The sequence below is a fragment of the Eriocheir sinensis genome, chromosome 25, assembly GCF_024679095.1.
Source record: "Eriocheir sinensis breed Jianghai 21 chromosome 25, ASM2467909v1, whole genome shotgun sequence".
In the NCBI taxonomy this organism is placed as follows: domain Eukaryota; kingdom Metazoa; phylum Arthropoda; class Malacostraca; order Decapoda; family Varunidae; genus Eriocheir; species Eriocheir sinensis.
In genome coordinates, this window is record NC_066533.1 from 17,275,557 (window position 1) to 17,295,556 (window position 20,000).

At 44.3% G+C, this 20,000-nt stretch overlaps 1 protein-coding gene across 5 annotated transcripts in view; it reads right to left on the reverse strand.

Moving 5' to 3' along the window:
* Nucleotides 1–20,000, reverse strand: part of LOC127003517 (GTPase-activating protein CdGAPr-like) — a 247,603-nt gene that overhangs the window by 130,998 nt on the left and 96,605 nt on the right. For 2 of the 5 annotated variants that reach the window (XM_050870329.1, XM_050870338.1), the window contains exon 1: nucleotides 4,497–4,869. The exons of the other annotated variants lie outside the window; for them this stretch is intronic. In XM_050870329.1, the coding sequence (XP_050726286.1) occupies nucleotides 4,497–4,610 (114 nt within the window). In that variant the 5' untranslated portion in view covers nucleotides 4,611–4,869. Of the gene's footprint in view, nucleotides 1–4,496; nucleotides 4,870–20,000 lie in introns of those variants that run through there. 5 annotated transcript variants of the gene reach the window in all.

Genomic DNA, 20,000 nt, shown 5'->3' on the forward strand with positions numbered 1-20,000 from the left:
AGAGGAGAGGAAAAAAGAGGAAAATAAAGAGGAAAGAAAGAGGAAGCACACCAGGCCACGCCCACTTAACACACCTGCAAGCAACCTGAGGAATAATTTATGAGAGAGAGAGAGAGAGAGAGAGAGAGAGAGAGAGAGAGAGAGAGAGAGAGAGAGAGAGAGAGAGAGAGAGAGAGAGAGAGAGAGAGAGAGAGAGAGAGAGAGTATTAGCATGTGAGTGAAGGAGAGAGAAGACCATGAGTACCAATTAGTAAGAGGAAGTGAGGCCTTAAATGAGGAAGAGGAAGAGGAGGAGGAGGAGGAGGAGGAGGAGGAGGAGGAAAGAGGAGGACGGGTGGGAGGAAGAAAAGGTTACAAGGAAGAAAAATGGTAAAGAAGACAAGGATGTGAGAAAAGGAGGAGGAAGAAAAATGAGGAAGAAAGGAAGGAGGAAAAGGAGGATGAGGAAGAAAATAAGGAAAAGAAAGATGAAGAAAAAGAAAAGGAAAATATATGAGAAAAGAATAAAGAAGTGGAAAAAATGGAAGAAGAAGAGGAAGAAAGAGATCAACGAAGGACAAAAGGAGGAAAAGAGAGAGAAAAAAAGAGAAAGGGAGGGAAGAAGAGGGAGGAAGGGAGGGAAGGGAGAGAAAAGGTAATGAGGTGCAGGTGCTAATGACAGGTGAAAAACAAACAGGTATACAACGAGGAGGAGGAGGAGGAGGAGGAGGAGGAGGAGGAGGAGGAGGAGGAGGAGGAGATAAAAATGACGAGAAAAAGTAATTAAAGAGAAAGGTAAACAGAGATAGATAGATAGAGAGAGAGAGAGAGAGAGAGAGAGAGAGAGAGAGAGAGAGAGAGAGAGAGAGAGAGAGAGAGAGAGAGAGAGAGAGAGAGAGAGAGAGAGAGAGAGAGAGAGAGAGAGAAACACAGATACAAAAGGACAGGTGCGCAGAAGCAATCAATAACAGGTGTGAAAAGTAAGACGCGATTAAGAGGGAAAAGAAAGAGAAAGTGAAAACGAGGAAAAGAATTAATGGAAAGGAAAAAAAAGGAAGAAAAAAATAGATGGATAAAAACAGTAATAAAAAAGGAAAAGAAAGAAGGAATAAAAGAGGATTAAAGGGAAGAGAAACGAAGCGAATTACACACACACACACACACACACACACACACACACACACATGCTCTCAATATTGCAATAACACTAGAGCTCTCTCTCTCTCATCTGGAGGACAATGTACGTAGAAGATGAAAGAGGAAGAGGAAGAAAAAATGAATAAAAGAGAGAGAGAGAGAGAGAGAGAGAGAGAGAGAGAGAGAGAGAGAGAGAGAGAGAGAGAGAGAGAGAGAGAAAATAACCAGGGAACGAAAAATAATGGTAAACGCAGAGGAAGAGGAGGAGGATGAAGAGGACAAAGAGGAGGAGGAGGAGGAGGAGGAGGAGGAGGAGGAGGAAGAGGAGGTAACATTATATAGTGAAGACATTATTGTATTGGAGGGAACAATGAGGGTAAAACTTACTGTAATGCGATACGAGGAAGAAGAGAAGAGGGGAGGAGAACAGAAGAGGGGAGGAGAAGAGGAGAGAAGAGGAAAGAAGAAGAGAAAATAAGAACGAGAAACTTAAGAGAGGAAAAAGGTTGAGCAGCGACGAAAGAAGAGAAAGAGGAGAAAGAGAAGAATATAAAGTGAAGAAAAAGAGGAGAAATGGAGAAGAGAAAATGAAGAGAAATGTGAGAGAAGGGAAGAGAGGAACAAGAGAGAAGATTATGGAAGAGAACAGAAGGGAAGGAAAGGGAAAAGAAGGAGAGAGAGAGAGAGAGAGAGAGAGAGAGAGAGAGAGAGAGAGAGAGAGAGAGAGAGAGAGAGAGAGAGAGAGAGAGAGAGAGAGAGAGAGAGAGAGAGAGAGAGAGAGAGAGAGAGAGAGAGAGAGAGAGAGAGAGAAGAGATAAGAATGGACGAAAAGAACATAGCAGAGAAAACAATGATAAATAGAAAGAAGAGAGAGAAGAGGAGAGATGATAAAAAAGGAGAAGAAGGAAAGAAGAAGAGAAGATACAAAAGATGAGGAAGCAAAAGGAAACTAAAGAAAGGAGAAGAGAAAGAGGAAGAGAGAAAGAGGAAGAGAATGAGAGAAAAACGGAGCAAAGTAAAAAAAAAAAGATTAAATGCCAAAAAAAAAAAGTAAGAAAAAATAAAGAAAAAACAAATAAAATAAACTAGAAAACCAAATGAATACAGAGGAAGCCATTTTTATAGTCTCCCTTACACACACACACACACACACACACACACACACACACACACACACACACACACACACACACACACACACACACACACACCTGCCCTCAGTACACCACCTTTATTACTCTTCCTCGCCCCTCCACACCTGACACTTCACACCTGTCTTTCCACACCTGTCTCTTATACTTTTACCCGTCCAAAACTGTCACTTTCTATAGCTGTCTTAACCAAACCTAGATATTTAAACTCCTGGGTCTGTATACTTCTGTCTTAACATACACACCTGTCTTTCCACACCTGCCTACCCATACCTGTCACTTTTATACTCTTAACTGTCCAAAACTGTCAATTTCTATAGCTGTCTTAACCAAACCTGGATATTTAAACACCTGGGTCTATATACATATGTCTTAACATACACACCTGTCTTTCCACACCTGCCTACAAATACCTGTCACTTTTATACTCTTACCTGTCCAAAACTGTCCCTTTCTATAGCTGTCTTAACCAAACCTGTATATCTAAACCCCTGAGTCTATATATATCTGTCTTTCCACACCTGTTTATGCATATGTGTCTGTCCATATATCTGTCTATCTTTACCTTTCTGTCTTTGTTTTCTTTCTATGTATTCCAAACTTTCCAAACCTGACGCTTTATACATCTGTTTTTCCATACATGTCTATCTATATCTGTCTTTCTATTTTCTTTCTATTTCTTTCCAAGCTTTCCAAACCTAATACCCTTTATACATCTGTTTCTTTGCACACCTGTCTATCTATATCTGTCTCTGTCTTTCTATTTTCTTTCTGTATATTTCCAAACTTTCCAAATCTGTTATTTCTACATCCGTTCCTTTATATTACAATTTATATACCTGACTTTACAAACCTGAGTTCACACCTGTCTTTAGTCTTGTTCTCACACCTGTCTATATGTGCAAACCTGTTAATTAGTGCACATACCTGTCTAGATTACGTACACACACCTGTTAATAAGTACATGTGTGTGTTTATATGTGTACATGTGAATTAGACGTACATGTTTTTTTTATAAGTACATACCTGGCTATATATATGTGTCTACCTGTCTGTCTGTCTATCTACCTGTACTAATTAACACACCTTTCTTAGACTCGTTAATTAATCACACGCTGTCTTATCTACCTTCCTCCTCCTCCTCCTCCTCCTCCTCCTCCTCCTCCTCCTCCTCCTCTTCTTCTTCTCCCTCCTCCTCCTCCTCCTCCGGGGGTTCAAAATAATTCAAAGGTGTATCTTCTTCTCTCTCTCTCTCGATTTAATCCCTTTTGTAGCTATACGAGAGAGAGAGAGAGAGAGAGAGAGAGAGAGACGATCGTTGGATAATTTGAAGGGTGTGAAGGAGAGAAGGGAGGAAGGAAGGGAGAGATGATGGAGGAGGAGAAGTAGATTGAGGGAAGGAAGGAAGAGGAAGAGGAGGAGGAAGAGGAGGAGGAGGAGGAGGAAGGTTAATGAGAGGTGAGGTAAAGGAGAGGACAGGTGAGAGAGAGAGAGAGAGAGAGAGAGAGAGAGAGAGAGAGAGAGAGAGAGAGAGAGAGAGAGAGAGAGAGAGAGAGAGAGAGAGAGAGAGAGAGAGAGAGAGAGAGAAGGGGAAGGAAATTTATACACCTTAGGAGGGAAGAGAGAAGAGGGAAGGAAGGAGGGAGGGAACTCAGGGAAGGAGGGAAAAAAAGAGGGGAAGAGAGGAAGGGAGGGAGGGAGGGAGGGCATCTTGTCACCTGGTCGAGATTGGAGGAAGAGAAGAATGGTGCTGAAGGAGGAGGAGGAGGAGGAGGAGGAGGAGGAGGAGGAGGAGGAGGAGGAGGAGGAGGAGGGTATGAGGAAACCAATGAAAGCTTCGAGGAGGAGATTGAAGGACATGGTGAAGAAGAAGAAAAGATAAGAAAATAAGAACAAAAAGAATATGAACAGAAACTAGAACAAAAAAAGAAAACAAAAACGATGAGAAACGTTAAAAATAACCAAAAAAACAAACAAAAAAGAAAAAAACAGCTACAAACAGACAGACAGACGAACAGAGAAAAACAGACAGACACAAACACAGACACAAACATACACACACACAAACACAACCCCTTCTCACTTACTCCATACTCACAGCAAGAAAGACAGAGAGAAAAACGGAAAAAAACAGACAATGAGACACACACACACACACACACACACACACACACACACACACACACACACACACACACACACTCACACACACACACACACCCTACTCACCGCACACTCCGTCGCAAAATGTCGACATCCCTGAAGCACAGTCTCGGAGTACCGCCTCAAGTCCGTGTACCGCCTCATACCCCCCAGGACCGCCTCCACGCTGCCCGCCAACATGGGGCCGAGCTACGGGGCGGGGCGGGGCGGGGCGGGGCAGGCGGGGGGCGGGGAGGAAGGAGGGGGCGGCTGGGGCAGGGGCGGAAGGGGACTACTCAACTCTGGTCTTTTCTCTCCCATTTTGCGATTTTTTTTCAAGTTTGCGAATTTTCATGGGCGGCTTTTTGGGGGGTTTTCGGGTAGCCGCCCACCCTGGCCCTCACGCCCCCCGCACCATGGCTCGCTCGCCCCCCTCGCCCACCACGGATACGCCCCCCCTTCCCCTCCTCGGCCCACTCTTCACCCCCTTCCACACACGCCCGGTCTGGTATGGTGTGGGTGTGGTGGGTGTGGTGGGTGTGGTGGTGTGGTGGTGGTGAAGGGAATCTGGTCACTGTTAAGGTTGTGTTGTTTTCATTTGTTTTTGTTTTTTTGTTTTCTTTATTTTTTTCTTTGTTTAACTCTTTACTTTCTTTATCTCCTTTTCTTTGTGTGTTTTTTTCTTTATTTCTTAGTTTACATTTTTTTTCTTTTCCTGTTTTCTTTGTGTCCAGTGATTTTCTTTTCTTTTTCTTTCTTACTCAAGCGTTTTCTTTTTCCTATTGATATTTAAAGGAATTGTTTGTTATTTCTTTCTTTTTTGTTTGTTTGTTTTAAGGTATATATATTTTTTTACCTTGCTTCCCTCCCTCTCTCCCTTCCTTTCCTTTGTTTTCCTCCCTTTCCTTCCCTTTATTTTCCTTTCCATCCCTCCCTCTCTCCCTCCTTTCCTTCCCTTCCCTCCCTTTATTTTCCCTTCCATCCCTCCCTCTCTCCCTCCTTTCCTGTTTTCCTCCCTTTCCTCCACTTCCCCCCCTTTATTTTCCCCTTCCATCCCTCCCTCTCTCCCTTCCTTTCCTTTGTTTTCCTCTCTTCACTTTCCCCTCCCTTTCCCTTTATACATATTCTATCTAAAATCTCCTCTTCCCCCTCCTCCCTTCTCTAATCTTTCATTCGTCTCCTCTCCCTTTCCTATCCCCCTCTTTCATCCTCTTCCTCTCTTCTATATTTTATTTCCATTCCTGTTCCATTCATATTCTTCCTTTCATCTTCTTCCTCTCTTAGATATATTCTTTTCCTTTCTCCTTTCCATTACTTCCATTCTCTAAAATTCCATTCATCTCCCTCTTCTATTCCCCCTCTTTTACCCTCTTCCTCTTTCCTATATATATTTTAGTTCCATTCCTGTTCCATTCATTCCCTTCCTTTCATCTTTTTCCTCCTCTTCTTCATGTATTCTTTCCTTCATCCTCCCCATCACCTCCCTTCCCTCTCTATGTCATCTCTTTCCTCTTTCCTCCCCTTTATCTTTTTCTTCATCTTTTTTTCTTCTTCCTTTCCTTCACATTTATTTCCTATCTCTTCCTTCATACTCCCCTTCCCTTCTTCCCATCTTTCTTTTCCTCCATTTCATCTTCTCCTGTTTTTTTATCTTCTCTCTTCTCCTCCACTTCCTTCCCTCTTTCCCTCCTTCCTTCTCCTCTCCTCCGCCATTCAGTTCTTCAAGTTCAAATCCTTTTCCTCTTTCATTCCCTTTCCTCCTCCTCCTCCTCCTCCTCCTTCTCACTTGGGATCACCTGAGCATTGCCAATCAAGGAAAGCGAGCCAGGTACCCTCCAGTACCTTGTCCATTCCTCCTCCTCCTTCTCCTCCTCCTCCTCCTCCTCCTCTTTATCTCACTTTCCTACTCTTTCTTCCATTCCGTACAGCCTCTTTTTCTTATCCACAATTTCCTTTCTCTCCTTTCGGTTCTTCTTCTTCTTCTTCTTCCTCTCTTCCTCTTCCTCCTCCTCCTCCTCCTCCTCGGGAAACAAAAACAAGGACACTCCACGAATTTCTATCTTATCTTCCTCCAAGAATCTTAGTATTGTCCTGCATTCTCTCTCTCTCTCTCTCTCTCTCTCTCTCTCTCTCCCATTCAATTCTTATATTCCCTTATCTTCTTCCTCCATCCTGACACGCCCACGCATTCTTCCTCCTCCTCCTCCTCCTCCTCTTCCTCCTCCTCCCACGAAGCTCACAACCACAGTAGACAAATGGCACTAGAGAGGAAAATAAGGAGGAGGAGGAGGAGGAGGAGGAGGAGGAGGAGGAGATAAACATGAAAAATTATATCGAGAGGAAGAAAATACAACGAAAATAAGGAAGAATGGAGGAAGGAATGACGTGGAGGAGGAGGAGGAGGAGGAGAAAGAGACAGAGAGCGAGAGCGAGAGCGAGAGAGAGAGAGAGAGAGAGAGAGAGAGAGAGAGAGAGAGAGGAAACGTTTCTCAGGCATGGAAACGTTTAAGGCAGCGAGGTGGGAGGTACACAAACGTTGTCAGAACCACCTGGCGACGATCAATAGTGAGAGAGAGAGAGAGAGAGAGAGAGAGAGAGAGAGAGAGAGAGAGAGAGAGAGAGAGAGAGAGAGAGAGAGAGAGAGAGAGAGAGAGAGAGAGAGAGAGAGAGTGTCATGAACATGGGTCTTAACTTTCCCCTTCAAACCTTCCCTTCCCTTTAGTCCTCCACCTCCTCCACCTCCTCCTCCTCCAGCGCTTGACCCATGAAATCATCCACTATTCTCTCTCTCTCTCTCTCTCTCTCTCTCTCTCTCTCTCTCACCTGTCACCCTTTCTTTACCTACAATGCCTCAGTGGGCGGTGGAGGAGGAGGAGGAAGAGGAGGAGGAGGAGGAGGAGGAGGAATTAACAGAGGATGAGCTGGACTGTGAAGGGGAGGGAAGGGGAAGGAAGGGGGAAGGGTGGGGAAGGAAGAGAGATAAAGAAAGGGAGATAGAGAGGTGAGAGAGAGAGAGAGAGAGAGAGAGAGAGAGAGAGAGAGAGAGAGAGAGAGAGAGAGAGAGAGAGAGAGAGAGAGAGAGAGAGAGAGACTATATCACTCTTATCTCTCCTTTCCAGCTCCTTCTTTATCGCCTCTCTCTCTCTCTCTCTCTCTCTCTCTCTCTCTCTCTCTTCCGCCATTACCCAATTTTTGCATTAAACTTTCCCAGACGAATGTAGGGAAAAAAATTAGGTGGAGGAGGAGGAGGAGGAGGAGGAGGAGGAGGAAGTGGAGGAGGCAGGCAGGCAGGCAAAAAAGTATGGAGGAAGGGAAGAGTGTGACGGAATGAAAGAAAGAAGAAGAGGAGGAGCTGAAGGAGGAGGAGGAAGACTATCAGGAAGAGGAAGAGGAAGACATGGAAGAAAAGGAAAAGGAGAGGGAAGAGGTGAGAGGAGAGGAAGAGTAGAAGGAGGGAGAAACAGGAGAATAAGACAAAAAGAAGAGGGAAGATATAAAGAATAGGATAATGGGAGGAAGAATGAAGGAATGGGTTAAAAAGAAGAAGGAAAGAAAGAAGGAAGGAAGGAAGGAAGATGAAAGAAGGAGTAGAGAAATCGAGAAGGAGAAAAAGAAGGAGGAATGAAGTAAAAGAAAGAAAGAGAAAAAAAACAGATACAAAAACCGGAGATAAACAGGAAGGAAAAATGATGGAGATAAGAGAGAAGAAAAGAATGGATAAGAAAGATGAAGGAAAGACATAGAGAAAAAAAAGAGAAATACTTGGAAATCATTAAACACACACACACACACACACACACACACACACACACACACACACACACACACACACACACACACACACACACACACACAGCGGGAGGAGTGTTCGACCATGGCAGCTTTACCGCAGGAGGAGAAGGAGGAGGAGGAGGAGGAGGAGGAGGAGGACAGAGAAATTGAGGAAGGGAAGAAGGAGAAAGGGAAGGAGAAAGAGGATGCGAAGGAGGTGTAGGCAGAGGAGGAGGAGGAGGAGGAGGAATATCATAATACTTAACATTCCCTTCCTTGCAATATTCCCTTCGTAAACGGAAGAGGAAGAGGAAGAAGAAAAAGAAGAAGAAAAGAAGAAAAATCGAAATAGAGAGCAGAAAAAAAACAGGAATACTATTTCAGGAGGAGGAGGAGGAGGAGGAAGAGGAGAAGGAGGAAGAAGAAGAGGAGGAGGAGGCAACGGGTGGGTGGAGGAAGATATCTGAAGAGGTGGAGAGAAAAATTAATTGGAGAGACGTGGAGAAGGAGGAGGAGGGAGAGAAGAGGAAGAGGAGGAGGAGGAGGAGGAGGAGGAGGGAGAGAGAAGTTCGTAAAATGGAGACAAAAAAAATATCAATAATTGGGAATGGAGGAAAGTAAGGGAGCCAGATGGAGAGAATATGCAAGGTGGAGGAGGAGGAGGAGGAGGAGGAGGAGGAGGAGGAAAGGAAAGGAAGGACATCTCACTCGGATTCTGCAACGCCTCCTACAAAGTCTAAATCTTCCTCCTCCTCCTCCTCCTCCTCCTCCTCCTCCTCCTCCTCCTCTAATTGGTGAGTCACATTCATAACACTTCCAATGTCCGGTAGAGCCCTGCACTACTCTCTCTCTCTCTCTCTCTCTCTCTCTCTCATCATTCCATTACACATTCTCCCTCCCTCTCTCTTTCCCTCCATCCCTACAATACCTCCAGTTCGCATTCCTCCTCCTCCTCCTCCTCTTCTCCTCCACTTTCTCTCCCTTCGAGGTGAGAGACAATTTTTCTCTCCTATCTCCCATCCAAGCATTCCTCCTCCACTCTTTCCTCCCCTTCTCTTCTCTTCTTCATTATTTTTCTCCTCTCCTTCATTTCTCTTCTTCGAACATAACATCTGGACATAACGTGAGAGAGAGAGAGACAGAGAGAGAGAGAGAGAGAGAGAGAGAGAGAGAGAGAGAGAGAGAGAGAGAGAGAGAGAGAGAGAGAAGAGAAAAGAGATAATAGAGAAATAGAGACAAAAAGAGACAGACAGACAGACAAAGAGACAGACAGACAGACAAACCAATAGACAGACAGACAAACCAATAGACAGACAGACACACAGAAAGAGAAAATTATCAAAGAAAACACACACACACACACACACACACACACACACACACACACACACACACACGCACACACTAATCTCGGCTCCCAGGTGAGTCTCAGGTGTTTACGGCGAGACGCAAATGAACAGGTAAAGGAAAAATAATTAAACAGGTGGATCCAGGTAATGTATTAACTCTCTCTCTCTCTCTCTCTCTCTCTCTCTCTAACATCCCTTGAGCCATTTTATTTTTAGAGAAAGAAAGAAAGAAAGGAAGGAAGGAGGGAAGGAAGGAAAGAAGGAAAGAAGGAAGGAAGGAAGGAAGGAAGGAAGAAAGAAAAGAAAAAGTATATAATATTAAGGTAACATTACACTCGTTTTCATTCTTCTTCTTCTTCTTCTTCTTCTTCTTCCTCCTCCCCCTCCTTCCTCTCCTCTCTCTATCCCTCGAATAATACAATATGATTCACCAGCTAGAAGGAGTAGGAGGAGGAGGAGAGGAGGAGGGCAAGGCATTAAGCACTGTGTAATGACAACGTTCACAGGGTTCAAAAACGTTGCCAAGGACGAAAAGAAACGTTTGAAAAAGAGAACGTTTTTTTTTGTGTGTGAGGATTTTCATTATTTTTGTTGTTGTTTTGTAAAGTAGAGTAAAGGAGGAGAAATGAGATGGAGGAGGAGAGGAAGGAAGAAGGGGAAAGAAGAGGGGATGGAAGAAGAAGAAAAGGGAAAAGAAAAGAGGATATTGAGAAGGAGGAGAGAGAAAAGAACAGAAGAAAAGGAAAGGAATGGAGAGGAACAGTTGGAGATAATGGAAGGGAAGAAAGAACAAAAGAATAGGAGAAGAGAGGATAGAAAAAGTATGAAAGAAAAAAGGAGAAAAAAGTGAAGAAGAGAGAAAAGGAAAGGAGAATGAAGAGGGTAACAAAAGAAAGATGGTATAAAGAAGAAGTAAAAATAAGATAGGTTATGAAAGCGAAGGAAGGAAAGAGAAAGGAAGGAAAATAAGTGATAAAAAGATGTTTGGAGGAAGAGGAGGAGGAGGAGGAGGAGGAGGAGGAGGAACCATAAAACGAGGTGAGTGATCATATAAATGTGAGGATGAGGAGGAAATATGAGAGAGAGAGAGAGAGAGAGAGAGAGAGAGAGAGAGAGAGAGAGAGAGAGAATTACATAGAATTACATAGAAAATCAGACCACACAGACCCCATGGTCCAGACTTGGTGGTCTGTCCTTAAACCTAAGTGATTTTACATTAATCAGAAGGCTCCAAAACGTTGCATTTCTACTCTAGTTGAGAGAGAGAGAGATTTCTTGTTTTAGAGGAATATATTGTAGTTTTAAAGACGAACGACCGACGTCAGACACACACACACACACACACACACACACACACACACACACACACACACACACACACACACACACACACTAATTTATCAGGACAAAAAATAAACAAACAGATTAAATTGGAGGAAGAGGAGGAGGAGGAGGAGGAGGAGGAGGAGGAGAAGAGTGTGATGTAGAAATTATTAATATATTGTTAGGCTTAAATAATGTTCCAACAGCCAATTTTACTTTTCGTGTGTGTGTGTGTGTGTGTGTGTGTGTGTGTGTGTGTGTGTGTGTGTGTGTGTTAATCATCCTAATTTGTATCCAGTTTATTATTTTCACAGATATTAGATTAACTTTTAAATTGCTTAGTCCCCCTCCTCCTCTTCCTCTTCTTCCTCCTCCTCCTCCTCTTCTTTCTCCTCCTCCTCCTCCTCTTCCTTCTCCTCCTCCTGTCAACCTATTTCAGATTTGCTTAACAAACAATGTCCTTTAATCTCTCTCTCTCTCTCTCTCTCTCTCTCTCTCTCACCATCAACTCATCAACGTGTGGAACAACTTCAAAGATAAGCTTTTGGGAGTAGAAAAGGCTACAGTGCCGACGAAACCCAGGCGAGTAAATGGTGCCGTAGATCCACCGTGGATGACCAGAGAAATAAAAAGGGCGGTAAACTTAAAAAAAAGGAATTATAACCTACAGAAAGAGAATGACACGGCCGAAGCCCGTACTCAGTACCACAACAGCCTCAGAGCTTGTCGCACCCTTATTCGGAGTAGTAAACGCAACTACGAAAAACAAATAGCGCGTGACATCAAGACAAACTCAAAAAAATTCTTCACATACATCAGATCGAAAAAGAAAGTAAAATCCAATATTGGTCCCCTGACAGACGAGACTGGAGCTGCAACTCAGGACAGTAAACAGATGGCCAGAATCCTCAACAGTAACTTCGCATCCGTATTCACAGTCGAGAACATCGAAACCATGCCTGAGAACCCTGACCCGCCGAGGGAATCACGCCCTGAAAATTGACTCAATATGCGACCAAGAAGTGAAAGAGTATTTGGATAAACTCGACACGAACAAGTCAACAGGACCTGACGGTTTGTCCCGCGGTTATTAAAAGAGCTTAAACAACAAATACTTCAGCCACTCACTAACATATTCAACCAGTCTGTTCAATTGAAAAGGTCCCGGAAGACTGGAAGATGGCGAACGTAACACCAATTTTCAAAAAGGAGACAAAAGCGTTGCATTAAACTACAGGCCCATAAGTTTGACATCAGTGGCAGGAAAATACTCGAAAAGATTATTAGAGACAAACTTGTTAAGTTTCTAGAAGACAATAATGTAATCTCCGACACCCAGCATGGCTTCAGAAACAAGCGCTCCTGCCTAACGAATTTATTAGACTTCTTCCAAGGTATATATAAGAACTGGGATGCCCACATCCCCAGTGATGTTATATACCTGGACTTTCAGAAAGCCTTCGACAAGGTACCGCACGAGCGACTCAGCAAAAACTGCACTCGGCATTGGAGCCAATCTGATCGCGTGGATAAGAGATTGGCTCACCGACAGAAAACAACGAGTACTACTCAACGGACAGCCTTCCGATTGGCTTCCAGTCACTAGTGGAGTGCCTCAAGGGTCAGTGCTGGGACCCATTCTCTTCATCATATATATCAACGACCTCGAATCAGGACTGAAATCCACAATATCGAAATTTGCTGATGACACTAAGGTGGGGAAAGGCCCTCACAAAGACCGACTGCGAAATCATTCAGAAAGACCTCAATCACATTATCGAATGGTCGGAAAATGGCAAATGTCCTTTAATGTTGACAAATGCAAAGTCATGCACATTGGGTCCAGAAATAGTAAACACACATAAATCATTTATTTTAGACCTCTGCAAGCGATGCAGGAGGAAAGGATCTTGAGTCACTATCAGCAGTGACCTGAAACACGCGAATCACTGTAAAAAAGCATACAACAAAGCCAACACTATGCTCGGGTTCATAGCGAGGAACTTCGAGTGTAAAACGCCAGACGTGATGCTATCCTTGTATAATTCCATGGTAAGACCGCACCTCGAGTATGCAGTACAGTTCTGGTCTCCTAATTACAGAAAGGACATTGATTTACTGGAAAGGATTCAACGACGCGCCACGAAAATGATACCAACCTTAAGGGCTCAATCGTACGAGGAACGACTCAAGCGACTCAATCTCTTTACATTGGAGAAAAGACGCCTACGAGGAGATATGATTCAAGTTCTCAAGTATCTGAAAAATTCAATAACGTCGATTACTCCAATTTCTTTGAATTGCAAACCAACCTAAGAACTAGAAATAACGGTTTACCCATTCAGTCTAGTCGATGTAACACAGACATCGGAAGGAGTTTCTTTTCAAACCGAGTCATCCGTCACTGGAACAATCTTCCTTCAGAAGTAGTAAATGCGAATACTATCAACTCCTTCAAATATAGAATCGACCGTCACTTCGCTGCGTCGGGAGTAAACTGAATATTGAGTTGCTTTCATCTGCTCCTCAATATCGAGGCGCTTTCATCTGCTCCTCAATGTCGAGGTGCTTTCATCTGCTCCCCAGGCCCCAGGCTGTCGAGCAGATTAAATCACCAAAGCGGGCAACCTCGTAATGAGCCAATAGGCTTTCTGTTGCCTGCGTTTCCATGTTTCCTCCTCCTCCTCCTCCTCCTCCTCCTCCTCCTCCTCCTCCTCCTCCTCCTCCTCCTTTCCGTCGCAGTCGCTTAACCACGTAAAAAGTGGGTCATCAGCTGCCTTCATCACCACCACCATCACCACCAAAATGGAAATGATGGTGATTTTGATTTTGGTGGACTGGTTGATGACATAATGGTGGTAGTGGTGGTGGTGGTGGTTGTGGTGGTTGTGCTGTTGGTGGTGGTGGTGGTGGAGGTTGTGGTGGTGGTGGAGGTTGTGGTGGTGGTGGTATTGATCACCCGAAGGCAACCCACTGCCCTTTCTCTCTCTCTCTCATTGATTTGTTAGTGAATAAAGTTGAGAAATAATATCTCCACGTGGGACCTCCTCCTCCTCCTCCTCCTCCTCCTCCTCCTCCTCCTCCTCCTCCTCCTCCTCCTCCTCCTCCTCCATGTTTGTTTTCCTTTCCTTCAAAGATTATAAACAAAAGACATAAGGACAGTCCCTTTAAATATGACGTGAGAGAGAGAGAGAAGAGAGAGAGAGAGAGTCCTACTTTGACATCCATCATACATAAGACTCCTCTCTACTCTCTACTCTCTCTCTCTCTCTCTCTCTCTTCGGCACCTCAGATGATCAAGAACAAACTTTATGCGATCACATGTCATCCTCCTCCTCCTCCTCCTCCTCTTCCTCTTCCTCTTCCTCCTCCTCCTCCTCTTCCTCCTCCTCCTCCTCTTCTTTCATTCCGGTACCGCTCTTATTTCTCTCTTCCTCACACACCCACCCACCCACACACACACACACACACACACACACACACACACACACACACACACACACACGTCACTGAGGACAAAAATATCTTCACAGCCTTACGTGACGGAAGAGGAGGTGGAGGGGGAGGAGGAGGAAGAGGAGGAGGAGGAGGAGGACTTCAAAGAGGAGTATTTAATCGGACTGTCTTTCAATCTCGTCTTATCCTTAAATTAATCTTCTTCTTTGTTATTATTATTATTATTATTATTATTATTATTATTATTATTATTATCTTTCTTATATTTCTTTTCATCTTTCTTTCCTTTCTTATTTTCTTCTTTTCTCTCCTTTCATTCTCTCTTTCTCCTCTCTTTATTTCCTTTCTTCTATCTCCATTTCTCTTCCTCGTCCACTCCGTTTATCTCTTTCTCCTCTTTACTCTTTTTTTATTATCTTTCTCTCTCTCTTTCTTTCTCTCTTTCCTTCTCTTCCTCTTTACTTTTCTTCGTTTCTATCTTTCTCTTTCTTTCTCTCTTTCCCTCTTTCTCTCTTTCTCCCTCCTTCCTCTTTTTTTCCCCTCCTTTCCTCTTCAAAGTAAGAAGCTTGATGCAGTTAATCCCTTTGGCCCACACGATCTTCCTCTTCCTCTTCTTCTCCCTCTTGATTTCCTTTCCCTTTTCTTTCATTTCTTCTCTTCCTCTTACCTTCCTTCCTTCCTTCTAAAGTTTTCTTCATTCTTCTCCCGTTTCTCCCTCTTTCCTCTTCCTCCTCTCTCTTCTGTTTCTTCCTTTTTCCTCCTTTTTCTTCCTCTCTCCTTTTTCCTCTTAATTCCCTCTTCCTATTCTTTCTTTTTTTCTAATCTCTCTCTCTCTCTCTCTCTCTCTCTCTCTCTCTCTCTCTCTCTCTCTCTCTCTCTCTCAGTAATGGAGGTAAGGAGGCATTAATTTCCTGGCGGGAGAGAAAGCCCTCCTCCTCCTCTTCCTCCTCCTCCTCCTCCTCCTCTTGCTACTGTCTGATTCCAATTACTAGGCCTACTCTTGTTTGCGTTTTCTTCTTCTTCTTCTTCTTCTTCTTCTTCTTCTTCCTCTTCTTCTTCTTCTTCTCAATCCGGCTTCAATGTCTCTTTTTAGGTTTCCGTTTTCTGTCTCTTCCTCTTTCTTCCTTCTTCCCTCCTCCTCCTCCTCCTCCTCCTTGACACCGAACAAAACTCAGTCGCTGTTCTATAACTATAAATGTTTGAGAGAGGGAGAGTAAATATCGTGTGTGTGTGTGTGTGTGTGTGTGTGTGTGTGTGTGTGTGTGTGTGAGAGAGAGAGAGAGAGAGAGAGAGAGAGAGAGAGAGAGAGAGAGAGAGAGAGAGAGAGAGAGAGAGAGAGAGAGAGAGAGGAGGAGGATAAAAAGATATAAAACTCTCTCTCTCTCTCTCTCTCTCTCTCTCTCTCTCTCTCTCTCTCTCTCTCTCTCTCTCAAGAGAGAGAGAGAGAGAGAGAGAGAGAGAGAGAGAGAGAAAACCTAATTAGCACCTTTTAAAACAACAGGTAAAAAACAACAAAAGCTGCCCCGGAAAAAAGAAAAAAAAAAAAGAAAAAAAAAGAAAAATAGAAAATAGACTCGATAGACATCAATAATTCAGGGGGGGGGAGAGAGAGAGAGAGAGAGAGAGAGTTTTTACCTGGGCAATCTGACTTTTCCCAACATTTTTGTATTATTTCTTTAACTTTTTTTCTATCTTTCTTTCTTTCTTTAACAAACAAAATAGGCTATATGAAGTTTTATGATCTTTCTTTTCTTTTCTTTATTTTCTTATTATTAAATTTATCACTTTTTCTTCATTTTCCCTTTTATTTATTTCCTTTTCCTCCTCCTCCTCCTCCTCTCCCTCCTCTTCTTCCTGTTTTCCTTTCTCTCCACGGGTCAAAGTACTATTTTTTCCTCCTCCTCCTCCTCCTCCCCCCTCCCTCTCTTTCTCTCACATTCCTTCTCTCCATTCTGCCTCTCTTCCTCTTCCTCTTCCTCTTCCTTTCCCACGCTTCCTCCCCTTTCCCTGAACGACCCCAAAAAAAGAGGACAGGAAGGGTGTGTGTGTGTGTGTGTGTGTGTGTGTGTGTGTGTGTGTGTGAAGATTGTAACCGAAAACTTAATATCTCCCACGCTCTTCTTCTTCTTCCTCCTCCTCCTCCTCCTCCTCCTCCTCCTCCTCCTGCTCCTCCTCCTCCTTCTCCTCCTTCTCCTCCTCTTCTTCTTTATGCTTCATGTGGATATTACTGTCACACTAATCAGATGGTGGTGGTGGTGGTGGTGATGGTGGTGGTGATGATGATGATGATGATGATGATGATGATGATGATGATGATGATGATGGTGGTGGAAGGTCACTCATCATCACCTCCTCCTCGTCCTTGACACACTTTCTTACTACTTCAAGAACGAGAGAGAGAGAGAGAGAGCAGTTGACCCACACCCTTCCTCTTCATTTCTATCTCTTTAACTCTCTCTTTCTCCCTTTATTTACTGCTCTAACTCGACTCCTCTCTCTCTCTCTCTCTCTCTCTCTCTCTCTCTCTCTCTCTCTCTCTCTCTCTCTTTAAAACTTCAATATTTCAACAACAATTAATAAACAACAAAGAAAATAATAATAAAAACTCCATTCTATTTAAGTCACCCTTCTATCTCCCCCCCCCCCATTAACCACCCACCCATTCCACCCTTCCCTTAAAACAAAACAAAAACAAACAAAAAAAAATCACTTCAAGAAAATCACAATCACTATCACCATCATCTCAACACCTTTCCAATCAACCAATCACCGTTACCTGGGCACAAGCAACACTGGACTCCACACGCAACACACCTGAAGCAACACTCGGACACACGCAACGCAAGCCCAGCAACACAAACACTCGCTAAAGGGCTGATCTTGTGTGTTTTAGGGGCAAGGTATCGTGTGGTCTGGTTTCCATTAAGGGTCTCGTCTTGATATCCAGTTCCATTAAGGGGGTCGTTTTGCTAGCCAGGGAAATTTAGGGAAAGGGATGCTATGTTATGTCTTGCTATTAAAACGTAAACCAAGACTTGGACACCGATTTTAAGGACAACTATAAGGAAAACTACTCTATTTGCCTTGTGGACACTATATATAAGGTTCCAATCGCTTTATCACGACACTGGACACCGTTTTAGGACACTAGTAAGGGCGTGGTAGGTTTAAGAGCAAGGTAATCTACTCTATTTTTCTTGTGGACACTTTCAATAACGTTCCAATCGCTTACGGACACTTAGACTCGTATGTAACATGTCCCAAACTCACTGTGAAACAAACCCCACGTAAAGGAATGCAAGGGAATGGCCAACGTTCATATCTTGCTGAGGAATGAGATATTGCTCCACTTCTCACGCGCTGGAACATGATAGGACACGTTCAGATGCCACGTGGACATCAATACCAGTCAATAGCTTTCCGATCTCTTGAAATTGATGCATGTCTTCGGTACACGGAAAGTCAAACACACAAACACACGCACACGTCCACCTCTTTGGATTCTTTTTAGGAGCAGCGAGTAGCGGGCTTTTTTTATTTATTTATTATTATTATTGTTTCCTTTTTTGTGTGTCCTTGAGCTGTCTCCTTTGCTGTAAAAAAAATAATAAATAAATAAAATAAAAAAAACACGAGGAAAAGTCATAGCTTGGAGACGTTAGGACACGGGAGCCACATGAACGGACAGACAGACGTATACGTATAGCCGAAGTAATGACATGGGTGGATATCACTCACTAATTAGTAGGCCTATATCAATATTTATCTTTCATTAATAACATCATTCTTTTTCCTCGATCATTTTCCTTCCCACTTTTCCTCTCAATGTGACACTTTTCAAGGACGCAGAAGACACATAACCTCCCTCTGGACACAGGTAAACACAGTGCGGACACACGGATCAAGACACAGGTGCTTCAGGACACGGCTTGAACACGTACTCCCGGACACATAAACACATATCAACTCGTATCGCTTATAACACGGGACACAGCGAAACGGGAAACACGGCTTGACTCGGACACAGGTAGATATGGACACAGGTAGATATGGACACGTACACACACACGCGGCGGTGGTGATGATGCTGGAGGTGGTGGAGGTGAGTGGTGAGTGGCCGAGCTTGCAGTCAACACCACAGCCACCCGCCTCTCTCTCTCTCACTCTCTACCTCTCTCTCTTTCTCTCTCTTCGCCCTCTCCACCCGCCCGCCGCCCTGCCCTCGCGCGCACAGACTAACGCTGCTTCGCCATGACGCCCATCCGCCCACCCACCCCACCTACTCCCCGCCCATCCTGGCTACTCCCCGCCCACCCAAAACACACACACCACGCCCACTAGTACCTATCCACCCCGCTCACCTCTCTCGTCCATCTAACATATTCACAAGATTACACCCCATCTATTACACCCACTTTCTCCCCACCCACTTTTTCTTCCACCTCTCCACCCTGTCCACTCAAACCTATTCCTCCCATCCATCTTTCACCCATGTAATCTAAACACCCCGCCCATATCCACACCTATTCACCTCCTACTTGCTTTCTCCCCGCCCATTTCTCACCCACTTCCCATTTCCTGCTTCCTACCACCCCACTCTTTAATCACCCCACCCCTTAAACTCCCCCACTCTTTCCCAACCCACCCATTTCATCTCCCCCATCGGTTCTGTTACCCTCCCCACTAACATCCACCCATAACCTCACCCACTTCTAACCTCCCCACTCCCCCATTCCACCTAAACAACCCTTACTTCTTATGATTTAACTCCCCATTCAAACTCCCCACTCACTCCCCACGTCCCCCATCTCCCCTCCCCACCTCCCTCCATTTCCCAAGATAGATATAAACTCATTCTCCTCCACCTCCTCCTCCACCTCCACCTCCACCACCTCCACATGGACTAAGGAAAGGGAATGGTCAAGATTGGGTGTGATGGAAAGGAAATTGTGTTCGCGGTGGTGATGGTGGTGGTGGTGGTGGTGATGGTGGTGTGGTGATGGTGGTGGTGGTGGTGGTGGTGATGATGGTGGTGGTGGTGGCGGATTTCGCATTCTAAGTTTATTTCCTTTCTCTCCCTTCTCTCCTTCCTTTCCTTACTTTATTCTCTCTCTCTCTCTCTCTCTCTCTCTCTCTCTTACTTTATTATCTCTCTCTTTCTCTCCTTCCTCCATTCGTTCTTTCTTTCCTTTCATCCTTCCTTTCTTCCTTTCTTCTTTCTCTCCTTTCCTCACATGTTTTACCTCCCCTTTCTCCCTCCCCTCTATTCCTTCTCTCCTATACATTCTATGCGGTGAAGGGCCCGACACACACACACACACACACACACACACACACACGTTTTCTGGACTCATGCCATCAAAACCCTTAATATTCTTCCCTTCCCTTCCCTTCCTCCCCTCCCTTCCCTTCCCTTCCCTTATATTCTTCCCTTCCATTCCCTTCCTTTCCTCTCATTTCCCTTCCCTTCCTAATATTCTTCCCTTCCTCCCTTCCTTCATCCCCTTCCCTTCCTTTCCCTTCCCTAATATTCTTCCCTTCCCTTCCTTCCTTTTCCTTCCCTAATATACTTCCCTTCCCTTCCCTTCCTTCTTATATAATTATGTTACCCTTTCTTCCTTCCCTTCATTAATTCCTTCATCTTGCCTTCCTCCCCTCCCTTCCTTTCCATTCCTTCTCTCCCCTTCCCTTC